The sequence below is a fragment of the Lissotriton helveticus genome, chromosome 4_1, assembly GCF_964261635.1.
Source record: "Lissotriton helveticus chromosome 4_1, aLisHel1.1, whole genome shotgun sequence".
Lineage (NCBI taxonomy): Eukaryota > Metazoa > Chordata > Amphibia > Caudata > Salamandridae > Lissotriton > Lissotriton helveticus.
The window spans coordinates 1,550,934,761-1,550,960,887 of NC_136063.1; the positions used below are offsets into that span (position 1 = coordinate 1,550,934,761).

The 26,127-nt window shown below is 41.9% G+C and overlaps 1 protein-coding gene across 3 annotated transcripts in view; it reads left to right on the top strand.

The window, feature by feature from the left end:
* The window catches only part of ADCY1 (adenylate cyclase 1), a 1,411,272-nt gene that overhangs the window by 939,167 nt on the left and 445,978 nt on the right, over nt 1-26,127 (top strand). For all 3 annotated transcript variants that reach the window (XM_078685844.1, XM_078685845.1, XM_078685846.1), the window contains one exon: nt 4,772-4,913. In XM_078685844.1, coding sequence (XP_078541970.1) covers nt 4,772-4,913 — 142 coding nt within the window. The remainder of the gene's footprint in view (nt 1-4,771; nt 4,914-26,127) is intronic.

Below are 26,127 nucleotides of genomic sequence, written 5' to 3' on the forward strand. Positions count from 1 at the left end.
GCTCACCGACCAGCTGGCACTCCTTACTTCCAGCTCGGGAGCTGGCAGAGTGTTTCTCCCCTGCCTATTCCTTGTGGGCAAGGAGTTTGTACTGCTGTGACATGAGCAAGGGGAGCATGGACACGGCCACAACTATTGGGGGTACTCAATGGCACTGCCACTGCTTCTTTGCATCAGTGTCTGGGGCGATAGGGACCCCCAGGGATATGGGCCCCCAGTGGGCAAATGTAGAAATTGGGGAGGCCCCACACACGCCCCTCCCTGAAATATATAATTAAATTCTGCATAAACCCTGGGCTCAGGCCTACCCCGGAGGTTATTTCTCAGCAGACAGCAGGGCCTCATGCGCTCAATTTTCACTGGGGGATCCAGAGTCACCAATATTAAAACAGCCATAACTCTGGCCCTGTTGGGACAATGTAGATGATCCTGTACTCATTTTACTCTGGGTGTGAGCTGTCACCACCAGTTACAGTTCCAGAAGGCCTCCAGGTCTCCAAAGTGGTGTACTTTGCAGGGAGCTGGTTTCCCAGCTCCTTGCACCAAGGTTCTTCCTGGTCTTTGTTTCCTGACGAGGAAGTCCAGATCTTTAACTCAACTGGCCCTCAAGGGGTATTGGGGGCCAGTCTCAATGGCCTTTTGGGAAACTCTCATGGCCTGGGATCAACTGGGGTAGACTTATAAGTTCTTTTTGGCATTAGGAGGTTTCTCTTTCCAATGGTTCATGGCTGTTGAAGTCCCAGGGCCCAGCAGCAGAAGGCACCAACAGTCTTCTCTCTCCCTTGAGAAAGAGTTTTTAAAATGGGGTGGATGTATCTAGAAGCAAGGCATCGCCGGGGTGAAGAGGTGCCACATAACCTCTTCACCCCGATTCAGCATTCCAGCAGCAGCATGTTGGGACAGTTCAAGATAGCATCATCGATAAGTCACTGGTCACATTCCCTCTTGGGATCTCAGTTCTACGCCTTGATGACATCACTGCCAGGACATTTCCCACCAAAATTCAATGAGCAGTCCCCTCCTTGATGTCTCTAGTTGGCTGGCCTTCCTCCTTTGTTTAGTGTGCCTGTGCGTTTCCCAACCCTGTTACAGTGTAACGGGTAATTAACAGATGCAAATTTGCATCCAAAACTCTTTTTCCACAGGAGCTGAGAGAAGCAGTGTTAGTTACCACTTTTATGTGGGGCAGGCTTTGTTCCCTTTGCCGCGGAGACATTTAATTTACTTTACCCAGAAGGGCGGCGACACAAGTCCTGGGCTCTGATCCTGAGCTGAGTGAGAGAGCTATGACAACTCTGGATGACCCATAAAAAGTATATGTATGGTCTTGGGACCTGCAATTATGAACTGGGCACACCTTTTCCACCACAGTTCCATACCTCACTTGACATTGTAGGCCTAAGGGAAGCAAAACTGCACTCTAAGGCCAGTCCTTCCATATGCATACAATAATGTCTCTCTGCAGACAAAACAGTAATTCACACTGACTTTACCAATAAGAGCCACTAATATTATAAGTCCTATCCCAGATCAATATCTAACACTAGAGAGCCCCTTCTGTGACAAGCTACCGGCAAAGCAGTTACCGGGCTGCTCTCATAGGTAGTCTCATACATCCAGCCTTCACACATATGCACTTGTATGTGCACGTGTTCATGTGTTACCAGACAGGCGCCCCTTACCCCATCTGCGTTGCAGAGGCCTTATCTCAAAAGGCAGATACTAGTGGTAAACATGTGCAGTCCATTTGCTATGTGATTACCATGGGTGGGACCCATGTAGTGAGACTCAACCACAGTAAAAAAAAAAAAAACAAGAATCTGGGCATATTAACTGGACATAACCCATTTTGCAACAGTAATTAATACTGTGATCCAATCTGGAGGATAAACATCAGGAGACATTCACTCTAGCATGTTCAGTGTTTGCCCATATATTGTTCTTACATTGTCTGTCTCTGCTTTTTTTAATTTTATTTCCTTTCCCGCCATCCGCTGAATACCTCATCTCACTGAAAACAGCATCTTTACCTTAATCTCTATTATTGTATTTTTTTAAACTGCCCACAACTTATTTACAATTTCACAACCTTCCCTCTTCTGAAACTCACACCCATGTAACCAAATAAAATATAATCCCCTCCAGCTCACCTATTAATCCCACCAACCATCTGCATGAGCTCATATAACCCCCACTAATGATCACAACTACCTTACTTATTTAATCCACCTCAAAGAAACTGGAATGAATGCTTGGAATGGTTATCTCAAACACACACACCTAATATCAATAGCCAACTATAACCAAAAAATCAGGACCAATGACTAACCTTGGCTTCCAGAGCAGAGTGCTGCATTGCGTATAGCATTTCAATGCCTCCTTAGGGGTAGTACGCACTATAAAAAATCAATTACAATTGCTATTATACCCAGGGCATGTAAATTTACTGTTACTAGTGGGCCTGCAGCACTTATTGTGCCACCCCAATAAGTAGCCTTTTTAAACATGTGTCAGGACTGCCATTACTGCTTGTGTGCAGTTTTGAACTACCATTTTGACCTGGCAAAATAAACCTTTTTGCCTGGCCTAAACCTTCCTTTTAAATGCACATTAGTGACCCAGAGGCTAGGCCCTAAACAGCCCATAGGACGGGTTGCATTGTATTTAAAAATTAGGACATGTATTTTTGAAGTTAATATGTCCTGAAATAAAAAAAAAAAATTCAGTACTGTAGGGCCTAACTCTACCAACAAAAAAAACACTGACTTACATTTGTACATTTAATACGTACTAACATTTGATTGGGAACAGGTTGAAATATCATATTTGGTCTCTTATGAATTTTAATTTAAAGTCCTGTTTAATGGTAAAGTTGCATCTTGGGTCACAAATCACAATCCTGAAAATGCCACTTGTACATAGTTGAAAGTGAACATATGGCCAGCTGGCGGAGATACTAGCTAAGACTTAGGTGCGCACTACTAACATAATTTTAACAATGCTTATTCACATTTCAAAACACATGATTTATACTATTAATCTTTGCAATTTATTATTACTCTCAAAGTTGAAATGAAATTTAACAAAACTGAAAATCACTTTTTGAAAAGGTACATATACAATGTATTATCGTGAACATCATTCAATAAACAACATGTTTTTTGAAAATGTAGAAAAGCCCAATGCATTTCGGGACTGGTTTGTAGTCCCTTCGTCAGGGGAAATGTTGAAATCTAAAAATAATGTACAAGCCAATCAGTGAAGACATCAATAAGGATCCATTGAGCATTAGCAAACAATATATTACATATCAGGTTCAAGGTTCATAAATTAAAAAAAATTCTAAAAGCAAAACAGTAAATCTCCGCCCCCACAAAAGTCACCTCAGTGCCCATAAATACGTGAATCTAGATAACTCACTTCAATGTTATAGGGCCAATCCCTCTGTCACTAAATAAATCCAATCGGTTTTTAAACGAAGACTATAAGAAAAAAATCAAATCAAAATGTTCTGTTTGCATAACATATCATTAGAAACAACATAAAACCAAGTGTAAACAAGAAATGCGACGTTCCCGTACCTATGAAAAGATGACTAAGGGGCTCGCAAGTCCAATGTATCCGATGCTCCTTGTCCTAAAGGGTTCAAACCGAAAATATACTGTAACAATCATGTACAAAAAAACTCTAGTGCTCCACAAGTTCTAAAAGTCACATTAGGACTAATGCCAAGCCCATCGCTTACTGGTGATTCAACCACTTGTTTCCGACACCATAAGCGCCACTCCCGTAAACCTCGTAACACCCTGGGGATATTAAAGCTTTTGTCAGTGTTACGTTCGCACCAAAACCATACTAGAAAGGTACTACGGAAATATAGAGTTCTCACTTACAAGAATCCTCTCCAAACAACGAGTATCCGACTCCATTAGACTCAAAGCATTCGAGTTTAGAAACACGAAAGAGCGTGTCTTTAAACAACCATAGAGCCACGGTCTATCTCGCCAACCTATTGGTAGAGACTGCTTCAAAGCCGATTTATCCAATCGGCGCGCTCATAACACAGCGCATGGGCGTCATCGGCGTCACTCCACGAGCCGTCACCTAGACAACCACCAAACTCCGTACAAACTTTATTAAACGCGCGAGCACTCGTGAGTTAAACAGCTCGCCCGGATGTAAAAAAATTAAACAAGTGACGCATATGACTCAAATAATAGAAAGTGCAAGAAAAACATAGAGAAGTGCGAGTACAAAGTAGACAATCAACTTAGGACAATAAAACCTGTGTACCTGACATAGAGTTTTTATAACATGGTAAGCGTGTGATATGTTGTGAGCTAGTTTACTCTGCTCATTGTCTATAGTCCTAATATTTACAGGTAACAACTACATAGTTGGCATGTATCGTACCAACCATATGGTTCCTGCAGCCTGTATCCTGGGTTACATGACTACGTTGTGTATTACACCCAGACAGTATCACAAAGGGGGACTAGATTTTGGCCATTCTCAACTAATGGGAGGGGCAGATCAATATCTACCACACTTGAACTTCAAAGGACTAAAATGATGGAACATTTGTCACCCTCAAAAAACCCTGCTAATGGAATTGGAATTCCACACACTCCTAGTGAGATTGTGAAATATCATTCAGCTTTAAAACAATTGAACCTGATATTGAAAAGACAAGAGATCTTCACTAGCCATTTGTTTTATGTAAAACTCCCTTGTTTCAGCTTCATTGTTATCCTTTCATTTTTTTCCCCAGGAAGGTTCATATCACAAAGACCACTTTAGAGTGCCTAAATGGGGACTATGAGGTCGAGCCAGGATATGGTCAAGAACGGAACAGTTTCTTGAAGAAGCATAACATAGAAACATTTTTTATTGTGCCATCACATCGAAGAAAGGTAAGTCACCTAATGTTTTGTCTGTTCAACATACCTACAAAGTACTGTAAGGACAGTTGTAATGCACAGTGGCCTCTCTGATCCAGGTTAACTAATACATTAATTGGAACTTTGGTAACCTAATCTAAATGTAAAGTAGTTGTTTCTATTAACGTTTGCCTTGAAAGAAGCAAGCTTGATATTAAAATCAAAAGAAAACAGAGAAATGGTACATGAGCAGCATTTATGGCAAAAACGTTGTGAGAAATTGGGCCATTGGTTGACTGGGGTGTGTTTCCAGGTCAGACAACAGCCACAGTCCCTTGGAGGGTGAACCACAAAAGTTACTAAATTAACCTGCGCTTAACCCTGTGGTAGTTTGGCACAAAAGCATTCATGCTTAACTTAGAAGCAATGTGTAGAGTGCTAATGTAGCCAACAAACATTAATAAAGTGAAAACACAACACTAAAAAAATACCATACCAATTTAGAAAAATAGAGTACAATTTAATAAATCACTTGACAGCAAAATGACAAAAATCCTATCAGTAGAACTGGAATTCTGAGTTTTGAAATATTTTAGTAGAAATATTGCCAAAAACCATTAAGCGCCAACTATGGATACATGGAGCACTGGATAGGGACAAAGTCACAAGTTCAGGTGGACCACTATGGAGGGCAGGTTGGCTACAGTAACCATATTAGTCCCACTGAAAGTTTACCTTCTCAAATCAGTGCCAAAAGTCCAGTTTATTGTGGAGAGGGCCACAAGGAGCAGTGAGAGTGTTGCCGGAGTCTTCCAAAGTAGCTTGAAGAGCAGTCCATGTCTCATGGATGGGCATTTCTGGAGCTTTGTGTTGGTGGTTCCCACAAGTGGTGAATGCCGTGATGCGAAGAGGTGGCTGCCAGAGGTCCGCGTCGTATTGCTCCCAAGGAGGTGAGGTCTTGGTGCGAAAGGGCCCGTTCATCATTGGGAAATTCCCAAAAACTTCAATATTGCTCTCTGAGGACACACCAAGGGTTCAGATCTGAGGGGCAGCACTTGGGGTCAGGTAATTGCTTCATCTGGGTCTAGGGGCTGGTGCAGGATGTTGTGTTGGGGAGCCTTCTATGTCCCTGATGTTGAGATGAGGTGGCCAACACATTAGACCTTGGAACCACTCTGACATTCCTTGGTTCAGTATTAAGTTGCAGATCCAGTTCTCCGATCACAGGCAGAAGGACAACAAGGCAGCAATTAAGCAAAAAGCAGTCCAGCAGAACAGAAATCCAGCAGAGTAGCAGTCCTTTCAGCAGCATAGCATTCCTTCTTCCTGGCAGAGGCCATATGTCCAGATGTGTACTGAAAAGTTGGTGTCTGAGGTCTTCTTTATTTACACTGATGGCCTCCTTCTGGAAGGTGGGAGAAGCTTCTAGACAGTGGATTTGAAGTACATGGAATTTCATGACTCCCGTGTCCTGGCTCGAAGCTGGCTACAGTGACAATGTGGAGAAAAAAGGTAGTTTGTGTGAGGACAAAGCACTCCCCATTCACTTGCAAGTGGAGCTGTGGTTAGCTCTGCCCTCTCATCCTCCCAGTAAATGGCCCACTTAGGAACACCTACTCCCTCTATTCTGTGAATGTCTGGGAGGAATTCAAAGTCTGTCAGTTACACCCAGTCATGTGCCCCAAAACAGGCTAAAGGAACAAAACATCTAAGGGGATAAAAATGCCAAATTTCTAACAGTAAATCATAAAACAGCGGTGATGCACTCTATATCCTAGTAATTGATTAACATTGTGTTGAAACACTCAGTTTTGAGTGCATTAGGTAGTGCGCACTCTGTCTAAGACTTACGTCCTAGAATTGCTTTTTCAACTTTCTAAAAGTGGCATTTTCAAAATTGTAAGCAAAAATCCATTAAAGAGGCTTTTCTAATGACACCAAACGTGACAAAGGTACCTGCTCCCAATTGGAAATTGCAGTTGTTTAAATGTAATAAGGAATCTCTAATGTTGTCTATGGGAGGGGTAGGCCTCACAGTAGTAGAAAGAAACAAATTTAGGAGGGTTTCACTGCCAGGACAAGTATTACGTAAAAACACGTGCTCAACCTTTCAATTACAATGCACCCTGCCTTCTAGACTACCTAGGGTCTACCTTATGGGTGGCTTAAATGCAATAAAAGGGGCTGTTAAAGAGTTTCTAAGGAGCTTTACTTGCCAAGTCAACATGACAGTTTATAACTGCATTCAGGCTGCAATGGCAGCCCTGGGGCACGTTTCAAGGTGCAACTTACATGAGTGGCACAATACGTTCTGCAGACCCACTAGTAGCATTTATTTTACAGTTCCTGGGAATATGGTAACCCACTCTGCAAGGGACTTTCAAGTAAATTGAATATGCCAATTGGGTATAAGCCAATTTAACCATGTTTTTAGGCACTAGCACTTTAGCACTGGTTAGCAGTGGTAAAGTCCCAAGGCGAACAAATTTAGTTTTAGCAAAAAGCAGAGAGTTTAGGGGTGACCCTGCAGAGAGGGCCAGGTCCAACAGAAATGCAATGTTGGTGGCAATGTATTGAACAATATGGTACCACTGCTCTAGTCTACAGTCATTTCAGAGAACATTCTTTCTTTAGGGCACGCTATAGCATAAAACCTGGCATACATCAGTGTGTGCGGTTTTGTGTGTGTGTGTGTGTGTGCGTGTGCATGTGCATGTGAATATTATCTTTACATATCTCTAATGCCTCTACAGTACTGTATATTCCTCAGCTGAAGCTAGCATGAACGTGGCAATAAATTAGATCCTATGTTAATTTATCCATGAAAATAATTCACTTCAGTTATGTCCAACCCTGTCCCTTGATTGCCAAAATCACACTGGAGTCATAGAACAACCACCCAATACATACTACTATTTATCAGCATCCCCATCGCCATTTTAAATCAACTTATTACCATCTATCACACATGAATATTATGGAGATCTGGCCATCAGGGATGAGAGGACGACACCCCTTTGTTTCCATATTGAATAATTAGTGTGTTTTTGTGTGTCCGAAGCCTTTGCCCATCTTGAGATTGCCCAGGCACATTGCATTGTGAGTCTGTTAGCAGTAAGGCAAATAGGGACTACTGAGAAGTAGGTAAGGTGGGGGGGGCATAAGAGGTATTACCTCATTCATTAGGGGGGGTCTAGGAGTCACCCTAACCAACTCGCTGGTGCCAGCAAAAATGTGGCATCCCCAGGCACCATCCACAGAAAACCTTTGGAAAATATAGGCCAAATATAACATTTAAATCAATCAATCTGAATAATATTGGAGAAGTCCTTGAAGATGGAGAGAATACATTACAGCTATTTTCCACTCCACAGGGACCATCTGCTGCACTTGACCTGAAGCTTCACAACACATGATACTCATTATATATAGGAACTAAAGGGAAAACCATAATGAATCCATTTTGGACGAACCCTGGGCTAACATGCTTTCAATTTGACAAATGGGGCTAACTGGTATCCTGAGCCCCTGTATGGTGAACCCCCAAACAGGGAACAAAGTACCCCTTTTTAGCACTTGACTCTCAGGTTAGCGACTCAGAGCAATCCAAGGCTTACTCAGGTTAGGTGTTGTGCACTAGAGACTCGGAACTCAGCAACACAACAAACAACACTCAATAAATCACTGTCCAGTCTGTGCTTTTTCATTTCAAAAGGAAAGGTACTTTCTAACACATACTACTACATATTACACACAAACTACACATTTACAAAATGCCAGGTGCAAATACCTACAATGATACCCTCAAAAGGGGCTTCACAATCACAGGGGGGAGCCACTAACAAAATGTCTCAAAAGTAATATAACCTGATGAAGTTACCCTGCTCCTATGTGCTTTAACATTCAGTGAATGTGCGAGCCCTAACTCAATAACTACTAATGTTGTCAAAGTCAATATAAAAAAAAAACAGGATAAGAACTTGTTAACTATAATGTAATATGGCATGCAAAACCGTTTAAGCTGATGCTACCATTCATTGGTATATAAATATATTTATTGATTTACTAAAAAGGCTCATGTAAATACAATTTTCAGTATTCAAAACATTCACTGTTAGAGCCTTTTTTCTTCACTACATAGCCATAGGACCCTACAACAAAAATTAATAAACACCAGAGCCTTTTGGCTAGCACCCTTGCTCCACAGGTTGAAAACAACTCCACAAACGTCTTCCATATTCACTCTTTTTGATTATCTAGGTGATTTAGGGCATAGTTCCATAACTGTGGAAAAGTCTCTTGGGAGTAGTGGAGGGTTCCATATATCTTAAAGCTCCATAGAGCCAACAGATATTCCCAGACGGGCCCTGGCATCTCCTGGTTGAACCAACAGAGAAGTATGCACAGTGCACCTTTAGCATTCAGGGTTTTCTTGTGATACCGCTACGCTACAAGTGAATTTCTTTTCTGAAGCCAAGCGCTTTTCATTTTGAGTGGTTACCACTTTTTCACCGGGGCATCTGTGAACCATGCTTGGGTGGTGGCGGGACCAAGCCAATGTACCCAGGCCATACTCACACCTGCATGGCTAATCGAGGTGCTGTTGGGGAGCTGCTATTCTTGTCACTCCACCCTGTGGTAGGAGAAGTAGCTGCTTTTCTCCCCTGCTCCTGTGTGGGTGAGCAGAACAGTGCTTTCATGGTCTAAGGAAGCCACCCACTTCAGAGGGTGCTTCCCCTAGGCCATGATGCTCGTTGGGCCAAGTGGTATGTATCCCCCAGGCTGTCTAAGGGGTAGATTGTCTTACTCGATACAACACACTCAATTCTTGATGAATTCCTTAAAGGTACTGGCCTTCTCTGGGCGATAAGGAATCAGGAAAGTAGGCAGCAGCATTCAAGCTCTTTTTCGAGATGGCCTCCCCAGGGCACTGGCACACGCTTGGGATGTAATTGATAAACTACTTTATGTGATATAGTTGTTTTCACACATAAGGGGTGGGGACAAATGGAAGCATCTTGGGCCATTATGGGCCTTTCCAATAGGGTGCTCACAGGTTTGTGCCCGGTGGCATGCTACAACCACCAGGATGGGTAATTCCAGTCCTCCTGGCCTCCAAATGTTTTGTAAGTCATAGAGCTTGGTTTAGACTGCTATCCCTCAAATGAGGGAATGTTTCGACTCATCAAACCTGTTCTTGTAAGGTTCTTTACAGCTCTAAATATAAGCTGCATTCTTCTAGCAGCAAGGAGCTTAGAAGAGCCTAGGACCTGCTTTCCATTCTGGGATTCAGCTGCAGCCCCTGACCCTCCAAGTAGGGTACACTGCCAGCCTGCCTTCCTCAGGCCGTTGGGATCATGTGCCCAGCAAGAATCAGGGAGTCCCCCACCAGCTGTACCAACCACAGGACCAGTCCACAGATGTCAACAGAAAACTCCCCCTTCAGGGTCCCCAGTGTGTCCACTCGCCAATGTACTGTAGAGGGAGTGGAGACGTCAGTGCCATGGACCCTAGAGAGGGTTAAAAAAGTCCCAAGAAATTTGCTTCCAGAGTGTTCCTTCAATTCAAACAGGGATGTGTCTACAAAGGGTTTGTCCTTCCTCTTCTCAGCATTGCTCTTTTTAGCAAGGCTCTAAACCTGGAGGTGGGGAGATGTAGTTGGGAGAGAGCTTGGCCTAATGCAGAGATGCCATTTCATCTTTCCACCACTAACAGACACTTTTCTTGGTGCAGCCAACTGGCTGGCCCATAGCATGGCATAAATGATTTTTTTAATATTGGGAAAATCAACAGCCTCTGTCAAATGGTTGCTGATCTCCAAGACATCAAAGGGAGCTTCTAGTTTGACTGTTGTCAGAGGTCTACTTGCTTTCCTCTGTCTTTGTGAAAAGGGCAGGCACCTGCTTGTCCTGCGGGTGACCATTACTCAGCCTATATCGATTTCTCCTTCAACCTCTTCCACTGCCGGGTGAAGGCTAATTCCCTCGAAATGGGGCTACTGTCTGAAGAGGGTTTTGCGCTACTAGATCCGCAGCAAACCAACTTACACCTCCCTGCAGGTTAGATCACAACTGGTATCTCATTTAGGGCTGACTCAGGAAAGTATTGCAAAACTCAAAGTAAATGAAGAAGAGCAAATATAGCAAAATTAATAATATTTTTGGACTCTGGACTTTTTTAAACATAATGAAAGTAATTTTAAATATGTTGCCATGATAAGCCACAGTAACATTAATATGTTGATGCAGCATTCACCTAGAGTGTGAACATTGGAAAACACCCCCACTCATAGCAAAGCACTTTGACCCACACTATAGTAAAAAGAATGGGATTTGTTGTGGATGCCTCATAAACTACTGGGCCTGCATACTTCATAATCAATTTACATAACAACCCATCTTCTACAAGCTATCAGTGTACATATAGTGAGTTGAGTTAGTAGTTCTACACAATTAGTCTGCGCACACATTCAACTAGCATAGAGCTCTTACCACAGCTGCGCAGCAGTAGGTCATATTTTAAAAGGGGAGCACTCAAAAACATTTTACAGAACCCTAAAGTGAGTCAGACTCTTTTTCTCCTTTTGTTAGGCTCATACAGAATTGAGATCCAAAACACTAGTTGGGACAAAGTTTAAAAAGTTAAATCAAAATCAATAACTTAGTGAGATTTAAGGGGGGTCAGAACCCACTTCTCACAGCATCCCTCCAACTTAATTAGCTGTGGCTCTTCTGAGGGTGATCAGGCAAAATGATCCTACCTCTCGGGGTGACCCTTGGGATGGGACCTGTAGATTCTGACCTAAAACACATAGGTCAATCTGAGGTTTTTCCAGCCTCATAATTAAATCTGTAAAATGTATGAAGGGCTTCAGAATTCCCCCCACGAGGGGAGGTGGTAACTGTCTGCATAAACTCCCTTATGCCCTCAAAATGTTCTAATGCAGCAAAGCCAAACAGTGTTTGATAGAAGATTCTAATTTCAGACAAATTTACCCTGCCTGGACTAATACATATGATACCTACTTCAGCAGTCCGTGATGAAATCTTTTAACATATCTATTGAGCTTTCTAAATGATCCAAGCACCTCACTCTGAGAAGCGATTTAGATCCAAGCAATGTTATCATTTGGGAAACAAAATGGGAAGAAGCGGATGTGACAACGGAAGCTTATTCTAGTAGTTCTGGACATAAACGAAACCACATGACAGGGATTGATGCCCTGTTTCACTAAGCCAGCACAGAAAATCCTGGTGGCTTTTCAATGCGTGAAAGAGGGAGCAGAAAGCCAGCTACTTGTCACTTTAAGTACTATGACAAGTTTAGGCACCACACTGCTACTGTAAAAATGGAGTCAATGGATACCAACATCATTATAAAGACAATTTCATTGTGCGTGGAGTATAAGTCATTATAATATTTCTGTGTAAAAGAGTATATAACAAAGACAGCCTGGTCTTTAAATAATCTCTGTTGACGAGTTTTCTTTGAAGAAAACTGATTTTGCAAAATGTCTGCCATTTGTACAGATCTTGGCTTAAATATAGTTGTATTTCGTGAATTAGATTCTTATGTGCTTGTTCCATTTCATATTAATTAAAGTTAGAGGTTAGTGCAAACATTTTTTTGTTTATTTTCCCATTACACAATAGGGTCTTAATCCTGCATATTTGCACTTAACTATTGTTTGTGTTTTTTAGTCTAGTGCGAGGTAACACCTAACTCTTGACGTCTGCCACTTTCACTCAATTTATGGAATGTGGCATTGTACTTGGTCTATTGGTCACACATATCTCTTACAGGATGAACCGTTGAACTTACAACATTTTCTCGTGGTCAAACATAATGACAAAAAACTTTTATGTAAACAATTTCAATCATTTAAATATAATTGTGTTGTAGTTCATGATTTAGTAAATATTTATTGGGGGCGAGTCACAAAAGGATTTATTTCAGAGGCTGGTAATCGTGTTCCTGTATTACTCTTGCATGTACATATCAATGTAATTCTCAAGAGTATGGGCTTAGAGCTACAGCTATGCTGGTCCTATTTCCGATAAAAGTCTCTAGACTAATACACTCATGGGGACCTATTAGCAAGAATTACCGATATTTATCGCTAAACATTTTTATAGCTGGCTATCGCTCGATATTTTAGCAGAGAAAACATGCGATTAGCAACGTTTTTCTCCATTGTGCTAAAATATCCAGCGATAGTGGCGAAATGCGAGAATATCACTGGAAATCCAGTGATATTCTCGCATTAACGCCAATGGGGGCTTAACCCCTTGGCTGCTGGGGTCATTCCCCTGCCGTGCTGGGGGGAGGAGGGGCGCGCACAGCGCCCCGGTGCTCATGACGAGCTCAACTCGTCATGAGCCACGGTTCTCGTGTGCTCATGACGAGCTGAGCTCGTCATGACCCCACCCGTTTGTGTAGAACCTTCGCACAGCAGAGGTATTTCCCCAGCGTGCTAGCGTTCTAATGGTCTTGACGAGCTCAGCTCATCATGAGCACACGAGAACCATGGCTCATGACGAGCTGAGCTCGTCATGAGCTTGGGAGGGGTTATTCTGATAATCCACCCCCATTGACTATACAGGTAAGTCAACTTTTTAGCAGGCGTTAGTTTATAGCGATAAACGCGCTTAGCGCGATTTTTTTATATCGCTTCGCCTGCCTTGCTAATAGGCGATAGCTGTGTTAGCGACTGTTTTCAGTCGCTAACAGTTTGGGTATGCCCACATTGCATGTCATTAGCGATAAATATCGCTGACATGCAAAGCGGGTCCCAAACCTGTAGCTATTGCCTAAAAGTTGTCGCTAACTGCTGTTAGCGACAGCTTGCTAATAGGGTGATATTTAGCTAGAAAAAGTCCCTCTAAAGCGGCGATATTGCCCTTGCTAATATTCCCCATAGTTCTACGTTTTAGGTGTGTCAATAGCAATGAGAATTGGCATGATGAGCTACAAAAAGATGGATTTAGGCCCATTTCTCTGTAGTGGGGATGAGTGTTTGACATTGTTCAGCATTCCGTCCATCAATAGTTATTTTTGCATTTGACACCTCAAGTGGGACAGGGATGCCCAGCCATGAGTCCCATGTTCACCATACCACTCAATTCAAGCTATCCTGGCTGATGAGGGGTGATTTCCTGAAACCAATCCTAGGATGCTTGAATTGTAATTTAAAATCCAACTTCACCACTAGGATTCCAGAGACACAAAACATGAAGCAGTTATCTCTTCTCATTTGGAAATTACACTTATAAAATGAAATAAGGCAGCAATAGTGAAAAACAAATTCAAGGGTTCTTCACTACTGGGAGATGTAAACGTTAAAACTGCATGTCCTAATTTTTAAATACAATGCACCCTGCCCACTGGGCTGTCCAGGGTCTGCCATGGGGGTAACCTGTATGTGTTTTAAAGGAAGGTTTGTGCCTGGCAAAAGGGTTATTTTGCTAGGTCAACGTGGCATTTTAAAACTGCACACAGAAGTTCCACAATGACATGCCTGAGACATGTTTAAAGGGCCACTGAAGTGAGTGACACAACTAGTGCTGGAGACCTACTAGTAGCATTAATTTACAGAGCCTGGTTAAAATTAGTGCACTTTACTAGGGAGATATAAGTACATTAAGTATGCCAATTGGGAATAAAGCAATGTTACCATGTTTTGAGCAGAGAGCATAAGCACTGGATAGTCCTGATGGTAAGAAAGTTAGGGGAAAACAACTCCAAGGATGTTGGGTCTAACAACCATGGATTCCAGCCCCCAGGTATCCCTACATCATAAACCAGAACATTTACAATCAAGAATTAACTAATGGATTTAGATCAATAGTTAACCAGTTGAGCCTCACTCAACCCCTTAATAAGCTCAGATTGTTCTAAACTACCACTTCTAGTACATTAAAGACAGTTAATCTGTTTCTGTCCATTTGCTGTAACGTTAGTGTCACAGCCGTGTGACACAAACCCTTTCATCCAAAAAGGTTCCACTATGCTAGCATACCAGCCAGCAGCAGATCGCAGTAGTACGTCACAGTTCACATTGTTATTGGATGTCTAAATTGTCAGTCTCTGTGCCGCAAGGTGGGTAAACAAGTCTCTCAAAGGCAAGGGCGCTCTCTTGTTTAGTTCAAATGTGTGAGCTAATATACTCCATTTCGTTCCGGGGTGATACCCCTCGGCATCACTAAACTTGTCAGACCACTCCTGTCCTATTGGTCGTCTGAGATAGGAGGAGATGTAGTAGGTAAAAAGCATACAAATCCAGAAGAATTATGTAATTCATAACTCATAATTTCCTTAGAATCATTGTAAATTTAGTCATATGAACAATGTGGCAGTCAGTAAATAGACACGTTTATGCTCTCATCCTTTGTCTGCTAGTTTCTCAAGCATCTGTTCTATGATGTAACAGTTTTTGTTGCATGATCTATCAGACTGTGCTACAAATGTCAAAGGAAGCAATTGAAAGTTAGAACACAAATTGTAACTTTATGGAAAGTTCCCAAAGGCTTCAGACTATTCAGTTCATAAGTTCACCTTTGGAAAAAAAGAAGCAAGATTGGAGGCCTTCATGAAATACAATTTATTGATGATGCTAAACTATGAATCTCGCATTGCATTGCATGGTACTATTTTCACAAATAGATGCATTAATAAACAGTGCAATCAATTTATAATTAATTCATCTAAGTATACAGTACTCATACATTTTTGAAAATGTCCCTTTCACACATATATTTTTTTCTTTGCTCATCATATCTTATTAAAGCACACATATTTAAAGGCACATGAGTAGAAAGATTTACGAAATGAAATTGCTGTTAACCTTGTGTAACACTTACTTTTCTTTTGTCATTTTCAGCACACATGTTACGCATTTTAATGCACTATTTATCTATAATACATAAAACCTTCAATTTTCACATATGAATTCTTAGTTACCGTTATTATCACATTATCTAATCACAATATCACATGTCATTAAGGTGTTAACATGCACATCGAATCAGTAAATATAAGATGTACCATAAACTGGATCTAATATTTCACATGCGTTTAGGTTGCAGTCAAATCTATGTTTGTCATTTCTAGAAATGGGAAACTTATCACACATTTCAGTAATTTTCCATGTAAAGTAGTGTCACATCACAAATCATTTTGTCTTTGTAAAAATGTTGTAAACCAGTGAGAGGAAAAACCTTGTTTACTTGGAGAGTTTTCTCAACAAGCCAGCTTACACTTCATAAGTTCCACCATTATTGACTGTCCTTTAAACGGGATTTGAAGATTAATCAATATGTCATCCTGCAACTCACCCAAGTATGACAAAGCATGTTACATCTAGTGAGCACAAGCAGAAAATAGATGGTTCTTACCTGAGAATGTGAGAAGAAACTGAAAAATATGACAATTTAGTTCTAAAACATTCAACATAGAAGCTTCCCATGATAGTCTGTCTGTTTGTTCTCTTTGTTACCTTCTTGCACTTGCTTGAACGAAATTAGTCAATACAAAATGATCACTACCACGAGGAGCATAACACTGAATTTTCCATACATCTTTGGTAACATGTAGGCATCATCTACGTTTTATGTTGTTTCTTTTAGATTATATAAAGTAATGTAAATCAGTCCATATATAATACCGGTTATGCGTCATGCAAATTGAATTTATAGTGACATATGTATGTATAATGCCAAAGGGAATATACTTCAGTAATGCCAGGAACAGATTGATAGGAATATGTTCAAATTGTAAATGCACCAATTTAAATTCTGAAGCATACTACCAGATCCAACACAGGAGCCTGATGTACAAAGAGAGTGGTCACAGTGCAAAGCTTTCAATTGTGCTACCACCTGCTTCCCTTCAAGGTTCAGGAGATTTGCAAATTCCTTGCAGTTGAAAGGAGACTGTTCATAATAGGTTCAAACTGTAGACTACACAAAAATTAATTGGGGAAATAAGCTTGTGTCTCATTGTGAATATTTGCAATTGTTGGGATGGAGGCCTTTAAGCACAGCAGAAATCAGTCCCAACATTCACATTCACAATGTCTCTGCACTGTAACCCCCGCCCCATAAAGGTAATATACAGCTCAAAGCACTTTTCAACCTAGAAAATCCAATTCAGAATCTTATATGCATCTCCTGCAAGAAGTAATGGAGCCACTAAAATTGTAAATGGAAACAGATCCACCTAAGTCTACTACCTGACCTCCAAAAGCTAAAGAAAGGGAGTGGTGATCAACAAATTCTAGTCATTCCTTCAAACTAATATTCAACTGTATCCCTGAAAGGAAAGTTTCAGATATTTCAACTACGCCGGAGTAATCAGAGTAATTTCGGTAATTCTGCGTTATTTTTTTACGCTGAATTGCTCATAATTACATTAGTAATCCTCCTCACATAATTGAGAGTAATGTGTTGGGGGGCACTCCTACTGCGAGGGCATGTTTAGCATGTTTTGCTTCATTTAGAAAGCTTGTTTTCTTTGTACACAAATGCATTCTCATTTTGTAGTTTGTGCTAAAAAAAAAGGGGTAAATGCCTGTAGTAAAGTTGGTAAAAATGCTACCCCAAGAGTACATTTAGCCAACATGAGCGGCCGTTCACACTCACTATTCATGTTCTGCTGTATTTAGCACTGTTTCTTAGCACAAAACGCATTCTTGCATCCATTTCGGGCACAGGGGTGTATTTTGAACTAGGAACGTAATACAAGTGTACTTTCACTGAATATAAGTAATTCTGCATAATTACAATGCATGGAATAACGCAAGTTACGCCAACCACTAATTTCAGAAGAGCAGTAGCACAAAAATGTTTATGATCAATGGCCTTAATTACCTGTGTCAACTAGTAAACAGGAACTGTGTAGGAATCCTGATTGATAAATTATTAGACCGAGACACAAACATCTTAAAGTGAGCTGTAAGTGGCCTTAAATAATTTGACTCAAACAATGTAAATTGATTTCTGTGCGAAACACCTGACATTCAGTTGATGACCTGGTTCAAATGTCAAGGCTTTCTTCAGAAAGATTGCCTTGGTTGATTTGAGAATCTTCTAGTTTCTTTTCAGGTGCTCTTCCATCGTGCTCATCAACTCCTCTTCTGGAGGTCAGCCCCTCCAATGGGAATGGGTATGGTGTGTGTTAGAACTTGGGGTCTCTAGTTAGCAATGGTTTGCACCTTTGACTAAATAGGGACCCTTGCTTCTAGTCAGGGGAAGGGGATTACACTCCTGAATAAGCCCTGCTCACCCCCTTGGTAGCTTGGCACGAGCAGACAGGCTTTGCTCAGAGGCAGTGTGTAAAGCATTTGTGAACACCTACAGCAATACAGTGAAAACACTACAGATGGACACCACACAGGTTTTATAAAAATAAGTATTCTTTATATAGACTTAACACAAGACCACAAATGACAAAAATCCAAAATACTGTAATCTAAAATAATACTTCAAGATGGTAGAGGTAGTTAAAAAATAGGTTATTGACTTAAAAGCAGTCTTTAGCAACAGATAACCCCAACTGGAGCTATCACGACGTCAAGGTCAAAGAAATTTCAAAGTACGGTGCCAACCGCGAGATGCTAGGCATTGGGCCCAGTGTCAAAGCGGCACAGAACAGTTCCTTGAAAAAGCAAAAACAAAGACAGCTCGTGGCATCGGGGGATGCAGTGTTGTTGGCGCTGTGCGGCGTTGGTCCTTTGCTTCGGGGGGCAATGCGTCAGGTCATCGATGCTTGCGCAAAGTAGGGCAGGAGTCAGTTCCTTACCGGAGAGGATGTGACGTCACGATGGTGCCGAAACCACGGTTCCGTATGATGTCACGGTGTCGATGGATTCTTGACCACACACGTCGAGGATCGGCTCTGCACTGATGTCAGCTTCTGAGTCAATACGGCGTAGCAGCAGACATCGAGCCTATATTGTAAGTCGGAGCAGCGCACAAGGCTTATGGAAGGTTACGATGCCGCTTGCTGGTGCCGATGTGGTACGGCAGTCGGTGTCGGGTCTACGTTGTAAGTCTGAGCAGCACTCATGGCTTCGATGAGGAGTATGACATAATTCACCGACGTTTGTGTTGCAATTTCCTTCTGTAGCAGCTAGAACAGCAAGTTCCAGATGCAGGCAAACAGAATGGGTGAAGTCGTTTGTATCCCTGAGGCTTCAGACTGCAAGCAAGCTCAAATTCAAGCCCATGGAGAAGTATTCTGCAAGACGATGAAAGTTCCTTAAAAGTTCCTTCTCCTTTCCTTGGCAATAAAGAAACCACTGCAGGCCAACCCAGCAGACAGCACACTGGCAGAGGGAAGTCCAAACTCCTGCAGCGTCCTTGGTTCTTCTCCTTGGCAAATGTTTGTTTTGATTTCCCTAAAGTAATCTAAAGTCCTGGGGTCCGTGCCCTAATATTTATACTGCCAAATCCTTTGTCTCTGAAGACAGAGGGTATCTGTACCTAATCCAAACCAGTTCTGGGTGCATTCTGCCAGTGCACAACTTCTTCCTTTGTCAGTGTTCGCCAGGGTCATCAGCCACACCACAGGAGGTGGAGCCAGCATTGTGGAAGGCAGGCACTGCCCTATTCAGGCCCAGCTACTACTCCTCCCGCCACTCTACATGCAGATAGGTCTATTCAGCCCTCTGCTGACTCATCCTGTCTCCTGCAGCCTCCCAACCCCTGTCACTCACAAAGCAGGCATTCAATACACAAGCAAGCAGAGGCAGGCTGGATGGTTAGGTAAGAAAACACCCACTTTCTGAAAGTGGTATTTTCAAACACAGAATGTAAAAAACAACTTTACTAAAAGATGTATTTTATCATCCTGAGTTCAGGCATACTAAATTCTAATTTCTACCATGTTCCCTGTGTCAGTTAGGATTATAAGATGTTATAATCAAACTGTCCACTCTGGCCTATGGGGACAGGTAGCCTTGCAATAGTGAACAACGAAAATGGCTGTAATTCACTATCAGGACATGACACACACATCAGGGCATGTCCTACCTCTTACATACAATGCACCCTGCCCATGGGCCTACATTAAGGGTGTCTGATATGCAGAAAAGGGAAGGTTTAGGGACTGGCAAGTGGGTGCACTTACCAAGTCGACATGGCAGTACTAGACTGCACACAGGTTCTGCAGTGGCAGGCCTGCAACACACTTTACAAGCTGCTCCTGTGAGTGGCACAACCAGTGCTGCAAGCCTACCAGCATCATTTGATTTACAGGCCTTAGGCACACATGGTGCACTGTACCAGGGTCTCACAAGTAAATCAAATAAGCCAATCATGGAGTCACTAATCCATGATATCAATTTAAAATAGGGAGCACTTGCACTGTGGCACTAAATAGCAGTGGCACAGTGCCCAAAGCATCTAACCAGCAAAAACATCAAAAAGAGATGAGGCAATCAGTGAAAAATGGAAGAGAGACTCATGCCAATGGTACCAGGTCTAACAGCATGCCTTCGCTGGGAGTTTCAGGGGCATTGGGAAACAAGTCCACAAAGTCTTCTTCTCCTTTTGTGTTTTTGGATTCTCAATCTGGGTCACCACTTGAGATGTTATTAATTACAGTGGGCAAGATACTTGTAGTATTCTTGCATCTTGTTTATGTATACATGCTTTCTCCACTACCAGTCCAGCTTGTAGAATGTTGCAGCTATGATGCACAAGAGAATGTTGGGTCTCAGTGGTCTGAGGTCTACAGTTGACATTGGGCTGAGCATCATGCTGGATGCTCCTGGTGGGGCTACTTTACCATCTTATCTACTTATCTTCTAATAAACATCTTAACATCATCTACTGTGTGGGACCTGATTACTACATTATTTATGGCGACGATGGATCAACGAACCTACCACTCCTACAGATGAATTGCAACTACTTTAAAGCAAGTAAGCAAAAGATACCTCTCAAGCAAGGAACCTAAATAAAAGCGTAATTAAATAAAGAGTAACATGACAAGCAAGAGAGAGGTCACGCCTGTATGCCCCACTTCACTTCACCGGACAGCTCAAGAACAGGCGTGCTACAACATCTACCAACTTGTCAACAAGCGGAAGCCTTCACAGTCACAAGAAACCCTATACTTAAAAAAGAAACGTGTGCAAAATTAAAGAAAAGAAGGTAAACAGGGGCTGTGTGTGGGATTTTGCCACCTGTTAAGGGTTAAAAAGTCGTTATTGGGCGGAAGGCATCCACTTTACAAATTCTGACTACATTTTTAAATTGACTATCAATTATTGATGGAAGCGTGTGTAGTAACACAAGAGATGTAACTAAAGAATCTCAACTTTACTGAAGGCGAATGTTTCATTTTGACTGAAACAGTGGAATGTAAACTGTCATCAAACATTTTTCTCGAGCGAACAAGCATGAAAGGAATGAGAGGCTAACTGAAATGGGAACTCGAACTATCAAGCATGGAAGTTATGCCCATATGGAAACTTATTTTTTTTATAAGTAGTGTCATAACGGAGCTATTGACTCAACAACCTTGTTGTCCCTTGTAGTTGTATATGATGTTCCTACGAGAAAAAAAAACTGCCTATTTGACCTATTTTCATTTGTGTTCTTTAATTTTCGCTAGCTGTGTGCTCCGATGGGCAAAGTCAGGTGAGACATTCTATTTTATTCAGATTTTACTTTGCCTTTGTGTAATTTTGCTGCCAACGGCCACTTTCATTTTTGAAATACTGCCACGAGCTCATGCACGCACTTACCGTTTTAAAGCTCGGAGATCCTTCAGCCTTCGCAGTCATCTCTTCACTGATGACGTTGTAGAATCAACTGTCTTAGTGGAAAGTTCTCTACGCTCCCAGCACTGTGTCAGCAGCAAACAACATCAGAGGCTTTCAACCTCTGACCTGAAGCGTCACTGCGCAATGGCACGCAGCGCTGGTCGGACATTTTATCATTTAGTTTCCACAGTTATGGGAACACATCACATCAACTCTGTTGCTTGGTTTCAAGTTTTCTTCCTCTGTGTGCGGTGCTTGGAGCTTATTTACACCAACTAAAAAAGAAAAAATATCCCAAGAGTTTGGAACAGTCTTAACCATGTTGTGTTAAGGTGAGAGCCTCATTGTCACGTAGTTTCCTCACTCGCTGTTGTGCTTGTCCCTGATTTCCTCACAAAGAAACAAGCATCAGTCCGGTAGGCGAGTGAGGAATTAAAGTGGTATTCACAACAAAAAAAAAAAACGTATATTTCGCTTTTCGAAGATCCTTGTGCCTTCGTTTTGGATCAAGTGGCACACCGCTCACCAGCATTTCCTGGCTTTCCTGTTGAACTGCTATTTCAGTCAATTGTAACATGTGATGATTTTGACATCAGTTATCTTTCTGTTAAAGTGTTTTATTTTTGGCACCTTAGTTAATTTCTCAAATTTTCTTGCTGTTTTTGAGTGCCATACAAAAAAAAATTCAGGTACATTGTAAGCACACCCAGTCAGTTTTTACATGTACTGTACTTAGTGAGAGTTTAAGTGATGAATAGTTTGTTTTTATGGCTAGTTTTTTCTTGGTGCTAGTACTTTTACTAAGGGTGTTTATTGTTTAGGAGCTGGTTTCCTTACATTTATTATATTCTTTCAGTTGAGGTAGTGCACACCTTTCTCTGATTTCATTCCCCTTAGTTTTTTATGTCTAGCAGCTTTAGCCTTTCTTATGTATCACTCTCATTTTACCTTTTACGTGTGCTCAAGTACAGTACGATTTATTTTTTTATGTATCTAGGGGGTTCCAGTCCCACCTATGTAATTAGTATTGGGTGTTAGTCCCATATACTCAGTGTTTAAGGGGGTTAGTCCCACCTACGTTTTTAGTAATGGGTTTGAGTCCCATATACTCAGTTTTTACATGGAGGTTCTCTACATGGGAATCAGCTTCACCGTCCCTTGTTGGGGCAGGTTTTGGGTTAGAGTCCCATTATCCTCAGATTTACATTCAGCGTCTTTTGTTTTAGAGGCAGGATTTAGGTTAATGTCCCTCTATCCTTAGTTTCACATTCTAATTCTTTTGCTTGAGAGGCAAGGTATTGGGTTGCAGTCCCTTTATCTTTTGTTTTACACTTTCCGTCTCTTATTTTAGAGGCAGGATTTGGGTTACAGTCCTATTATCCTTATTCTTACATTTACTGTCTTTTGTTTTAGAGGCAGGTTTTGTGCTAGAGGCCCTCGTTTTTTGGGTCAAGAATTTGGAAATGTTTCTATCTATTTTGTTATATTGTCTTTCTGGTGGGAAGATGGGTAATGTTGACATCTTTTGTTGTTTTAATTGTATCCATTTTCTCATGTTTTTAAATTGTTCGCACTCTCGTGATGAGGTTTATTTATTGTACATTCATGAGAGTTGAACTATTTCGTATATTTGTTCTTGTCTTTCCTTCTTGCATGCCTGTTCTGGCCAGTAGGTGTGTCTGTCGGTTAGTCATCGGTATCTTCAAGCTTAGTTGTCCTCTTTGTTGTTTCCTTTTGTTCGGTTCTTGTTTTTCTCTTGTTAATTGTGGAAAGGAGGATGGGTATGTTCTTCTGTGTGTTTTTCATTCTTTGGTTCTTCATGCCAGTGCTCTCTCCTTTTTATTTTTCCTTGTGGAAGAAAGGGGATAATCTAGTATTTTTCTTTGATTCTTTCTGACTAGCGTTATTTCCTTTTTGTTTTCATTGTGGAAGAGAGGGGATGATGTAGTATTCTTGCATCTTGTTTATGTATACATGCTTTCTCCACTACCAGTCCAGCTTGTAGAATGTTGCAGCTATGATGCACAAGAGAATGTTGGGTCTCAGTGGTCTGAGGTCTACAGTTGACATTGGGCTGAGCATCATGCTGGATGCTCCTGGTGGGGCTACTTTACCATCTTATCTACTTATCTTCTAATAAACATCTTAACATCATCTACTGTGTGGGACCTGATTACTACATTGGGCAAGATACTCCTGGGTGAACCATGAAACCTCTTGATAACTGATGCATTCCATTTCAAAGTCTCTGTTCCCCGTTTCGAAGATACTAAGGTGCCTTTGACAGGGGCAACCTTTCAAGGCTGCTGTTCAAATGGAAGCCAGAACTTGCTCCTGGGTTGATGATCCTTTTCCAAACACCCAGTCTCCAACTTAAAACCCGAGTGGCTTAACTCGTCCCTTTTGTGACACTTTTAGATTTTTGGTCTTGGTGGTGTTGGGTTGCCTGATTGCAGGGCTGATTAAAAGTAGACCACATGGGGCTATGGGGAATGGTGAGCTCTACTGCCTGCCAAAACACAGCTCCCTGAGTTTTACCCCTATCGTGGTGTGCCGGGTTAGCCAGTAATCCCTGAGGAAAACATAGATGGCCCATTCAGTGCACTGTTGGTCAGCCTGAGCAATGCAGATCACCTTGGTGAGTGTCCTTATGAACCTCTCAACTTTCCATTGGCTCGTTGCAAACAAGGAGTGATTTTATGATATTCGGTCCCTTGAGGCATGAGGTAATTCAGTAATTCACAAACTCCTGCCCATTGACCGGTGATCCATTGTCGGTTCTCAGCTATTTGATCAGGCCATGTGTAGCCATTATATATTTCAGGTATGGTATTACCTTCCCTTTTTGTGTAGCATTTTAGAATCCAGGGTTAATTTACTGATTCATACCCTTATATAGCTATAATTCACATTGCCCTTATATAGGCATGGAAATCATACCCACATTTAGACATAACCCATCCAGTCCAAATACAGGCATGGCTACTTCCACTAGTTCCAAAAACCAACAACGATTTCTTGGAAAACTCGCCTTCAGCAGTCAGGGACATCCCCTTACTTGAATATTGATTTGTCCTAGCAATCATGGAGTTTTGAAAGAACTACAATTCCCTTGTGATTCTTTGATGACGTTATTACGTTCGACTTTAAGTCAAACTAGGCACCTAGAAAACACACAGTGGTTCGGAGCAGCTCAACTATCTACTTGCCCGACGCAGCTCGCTACAGCAAGTGCCGAAGGAAGCCGACCCTCCAGCTGAGGCACTGAAAGAAAAGCTGTCCTTTCTCTCGCTGAGAATCCAGCTCCAGTGTTTCCAAGCTCCCCTGGCGGGGTGTTGGGAAATCGAGTCCCGAGACAGAGATACCAGACCTCCTTCATTCTAAAACAAAGGTACGGAGCTGATTAGACCCTAAGAGAAATCTTGGATAGATTCTTGGCAAAGAAAAACTAAACCTATGCTACACCTCACTTACTTCTTCCCTCGTACTAGACTTAGGTTGGGTACATTGGGGTAGGCCTATTTTAGAAGCACCAGTTGAGTACTTTTTAGCCATTGTTATTTATGTATGTATTTAACTATGGTCTAGGAACCATATAATGCTTTTACAGTATTATTTCATAATACTCTTCTTACTGTACACATTATACTTTGCAACCAGTATTACGATTGTAGCAGTTCACTTTACTTGCTTGAGAAAGAAGACTGTCACCTCACCCAATCAGGTTGACACTTTGGTCCCCCAACCTCCCCGCCCCCTTCTGACCTTGGAATCGTATGAGATCTCCACCCAATTTTCCCACACAGCTAACATACCCCATGTCCCGGCACCAAAACCTAACAACTCGCCTGACTGCCTGCTACCACTCTGTCCTCTTCCGACACCGGTCTCCGATGTGGACACCCAACTTACACTAATACACTTCACCCCATGCGAGGCCTTGCCTTGCCACATGTCTCGTCAATACAGAGACTTAATAATCACGCATTTCCTCCTGAGCTTCCCCTGCTCTCACTTACATCCTCCAGCAGCCCGACGGTCTCGGCATCACTACCCTATAAGGATACTCCTCACACCTACTCTCCCCACAACATCCACCCCCTCCAAAGTCTTAGGTTGACACATATCTCGACTTCACACTACTGCGATAATAATCAACTACCGGACGAGCACCCCCTGGCCCCCCACTTCTCCTTCTGCAACCTCATTCCAATCTTCCACCCCCTCAACTCAGACATCTACAGCCCTTATTCATCCTCCCTCGCACACAACACCTCCTCCAACACTATCCCTACCCGCACCTCTGCAGCCACCCACATGCAGAACACAGCCCCCTGCCTCAGTCACAACTGAACCCGACCTTAGATTTCAGGAAATAATGTTGGCTTTACTCCATATTAAAAAGGAACTCTAATCTTTCAAGCATTTAATATCTTACCAACCTTGTTGTAATTTTTCTGCTAGAGCTTTTAACCCAAA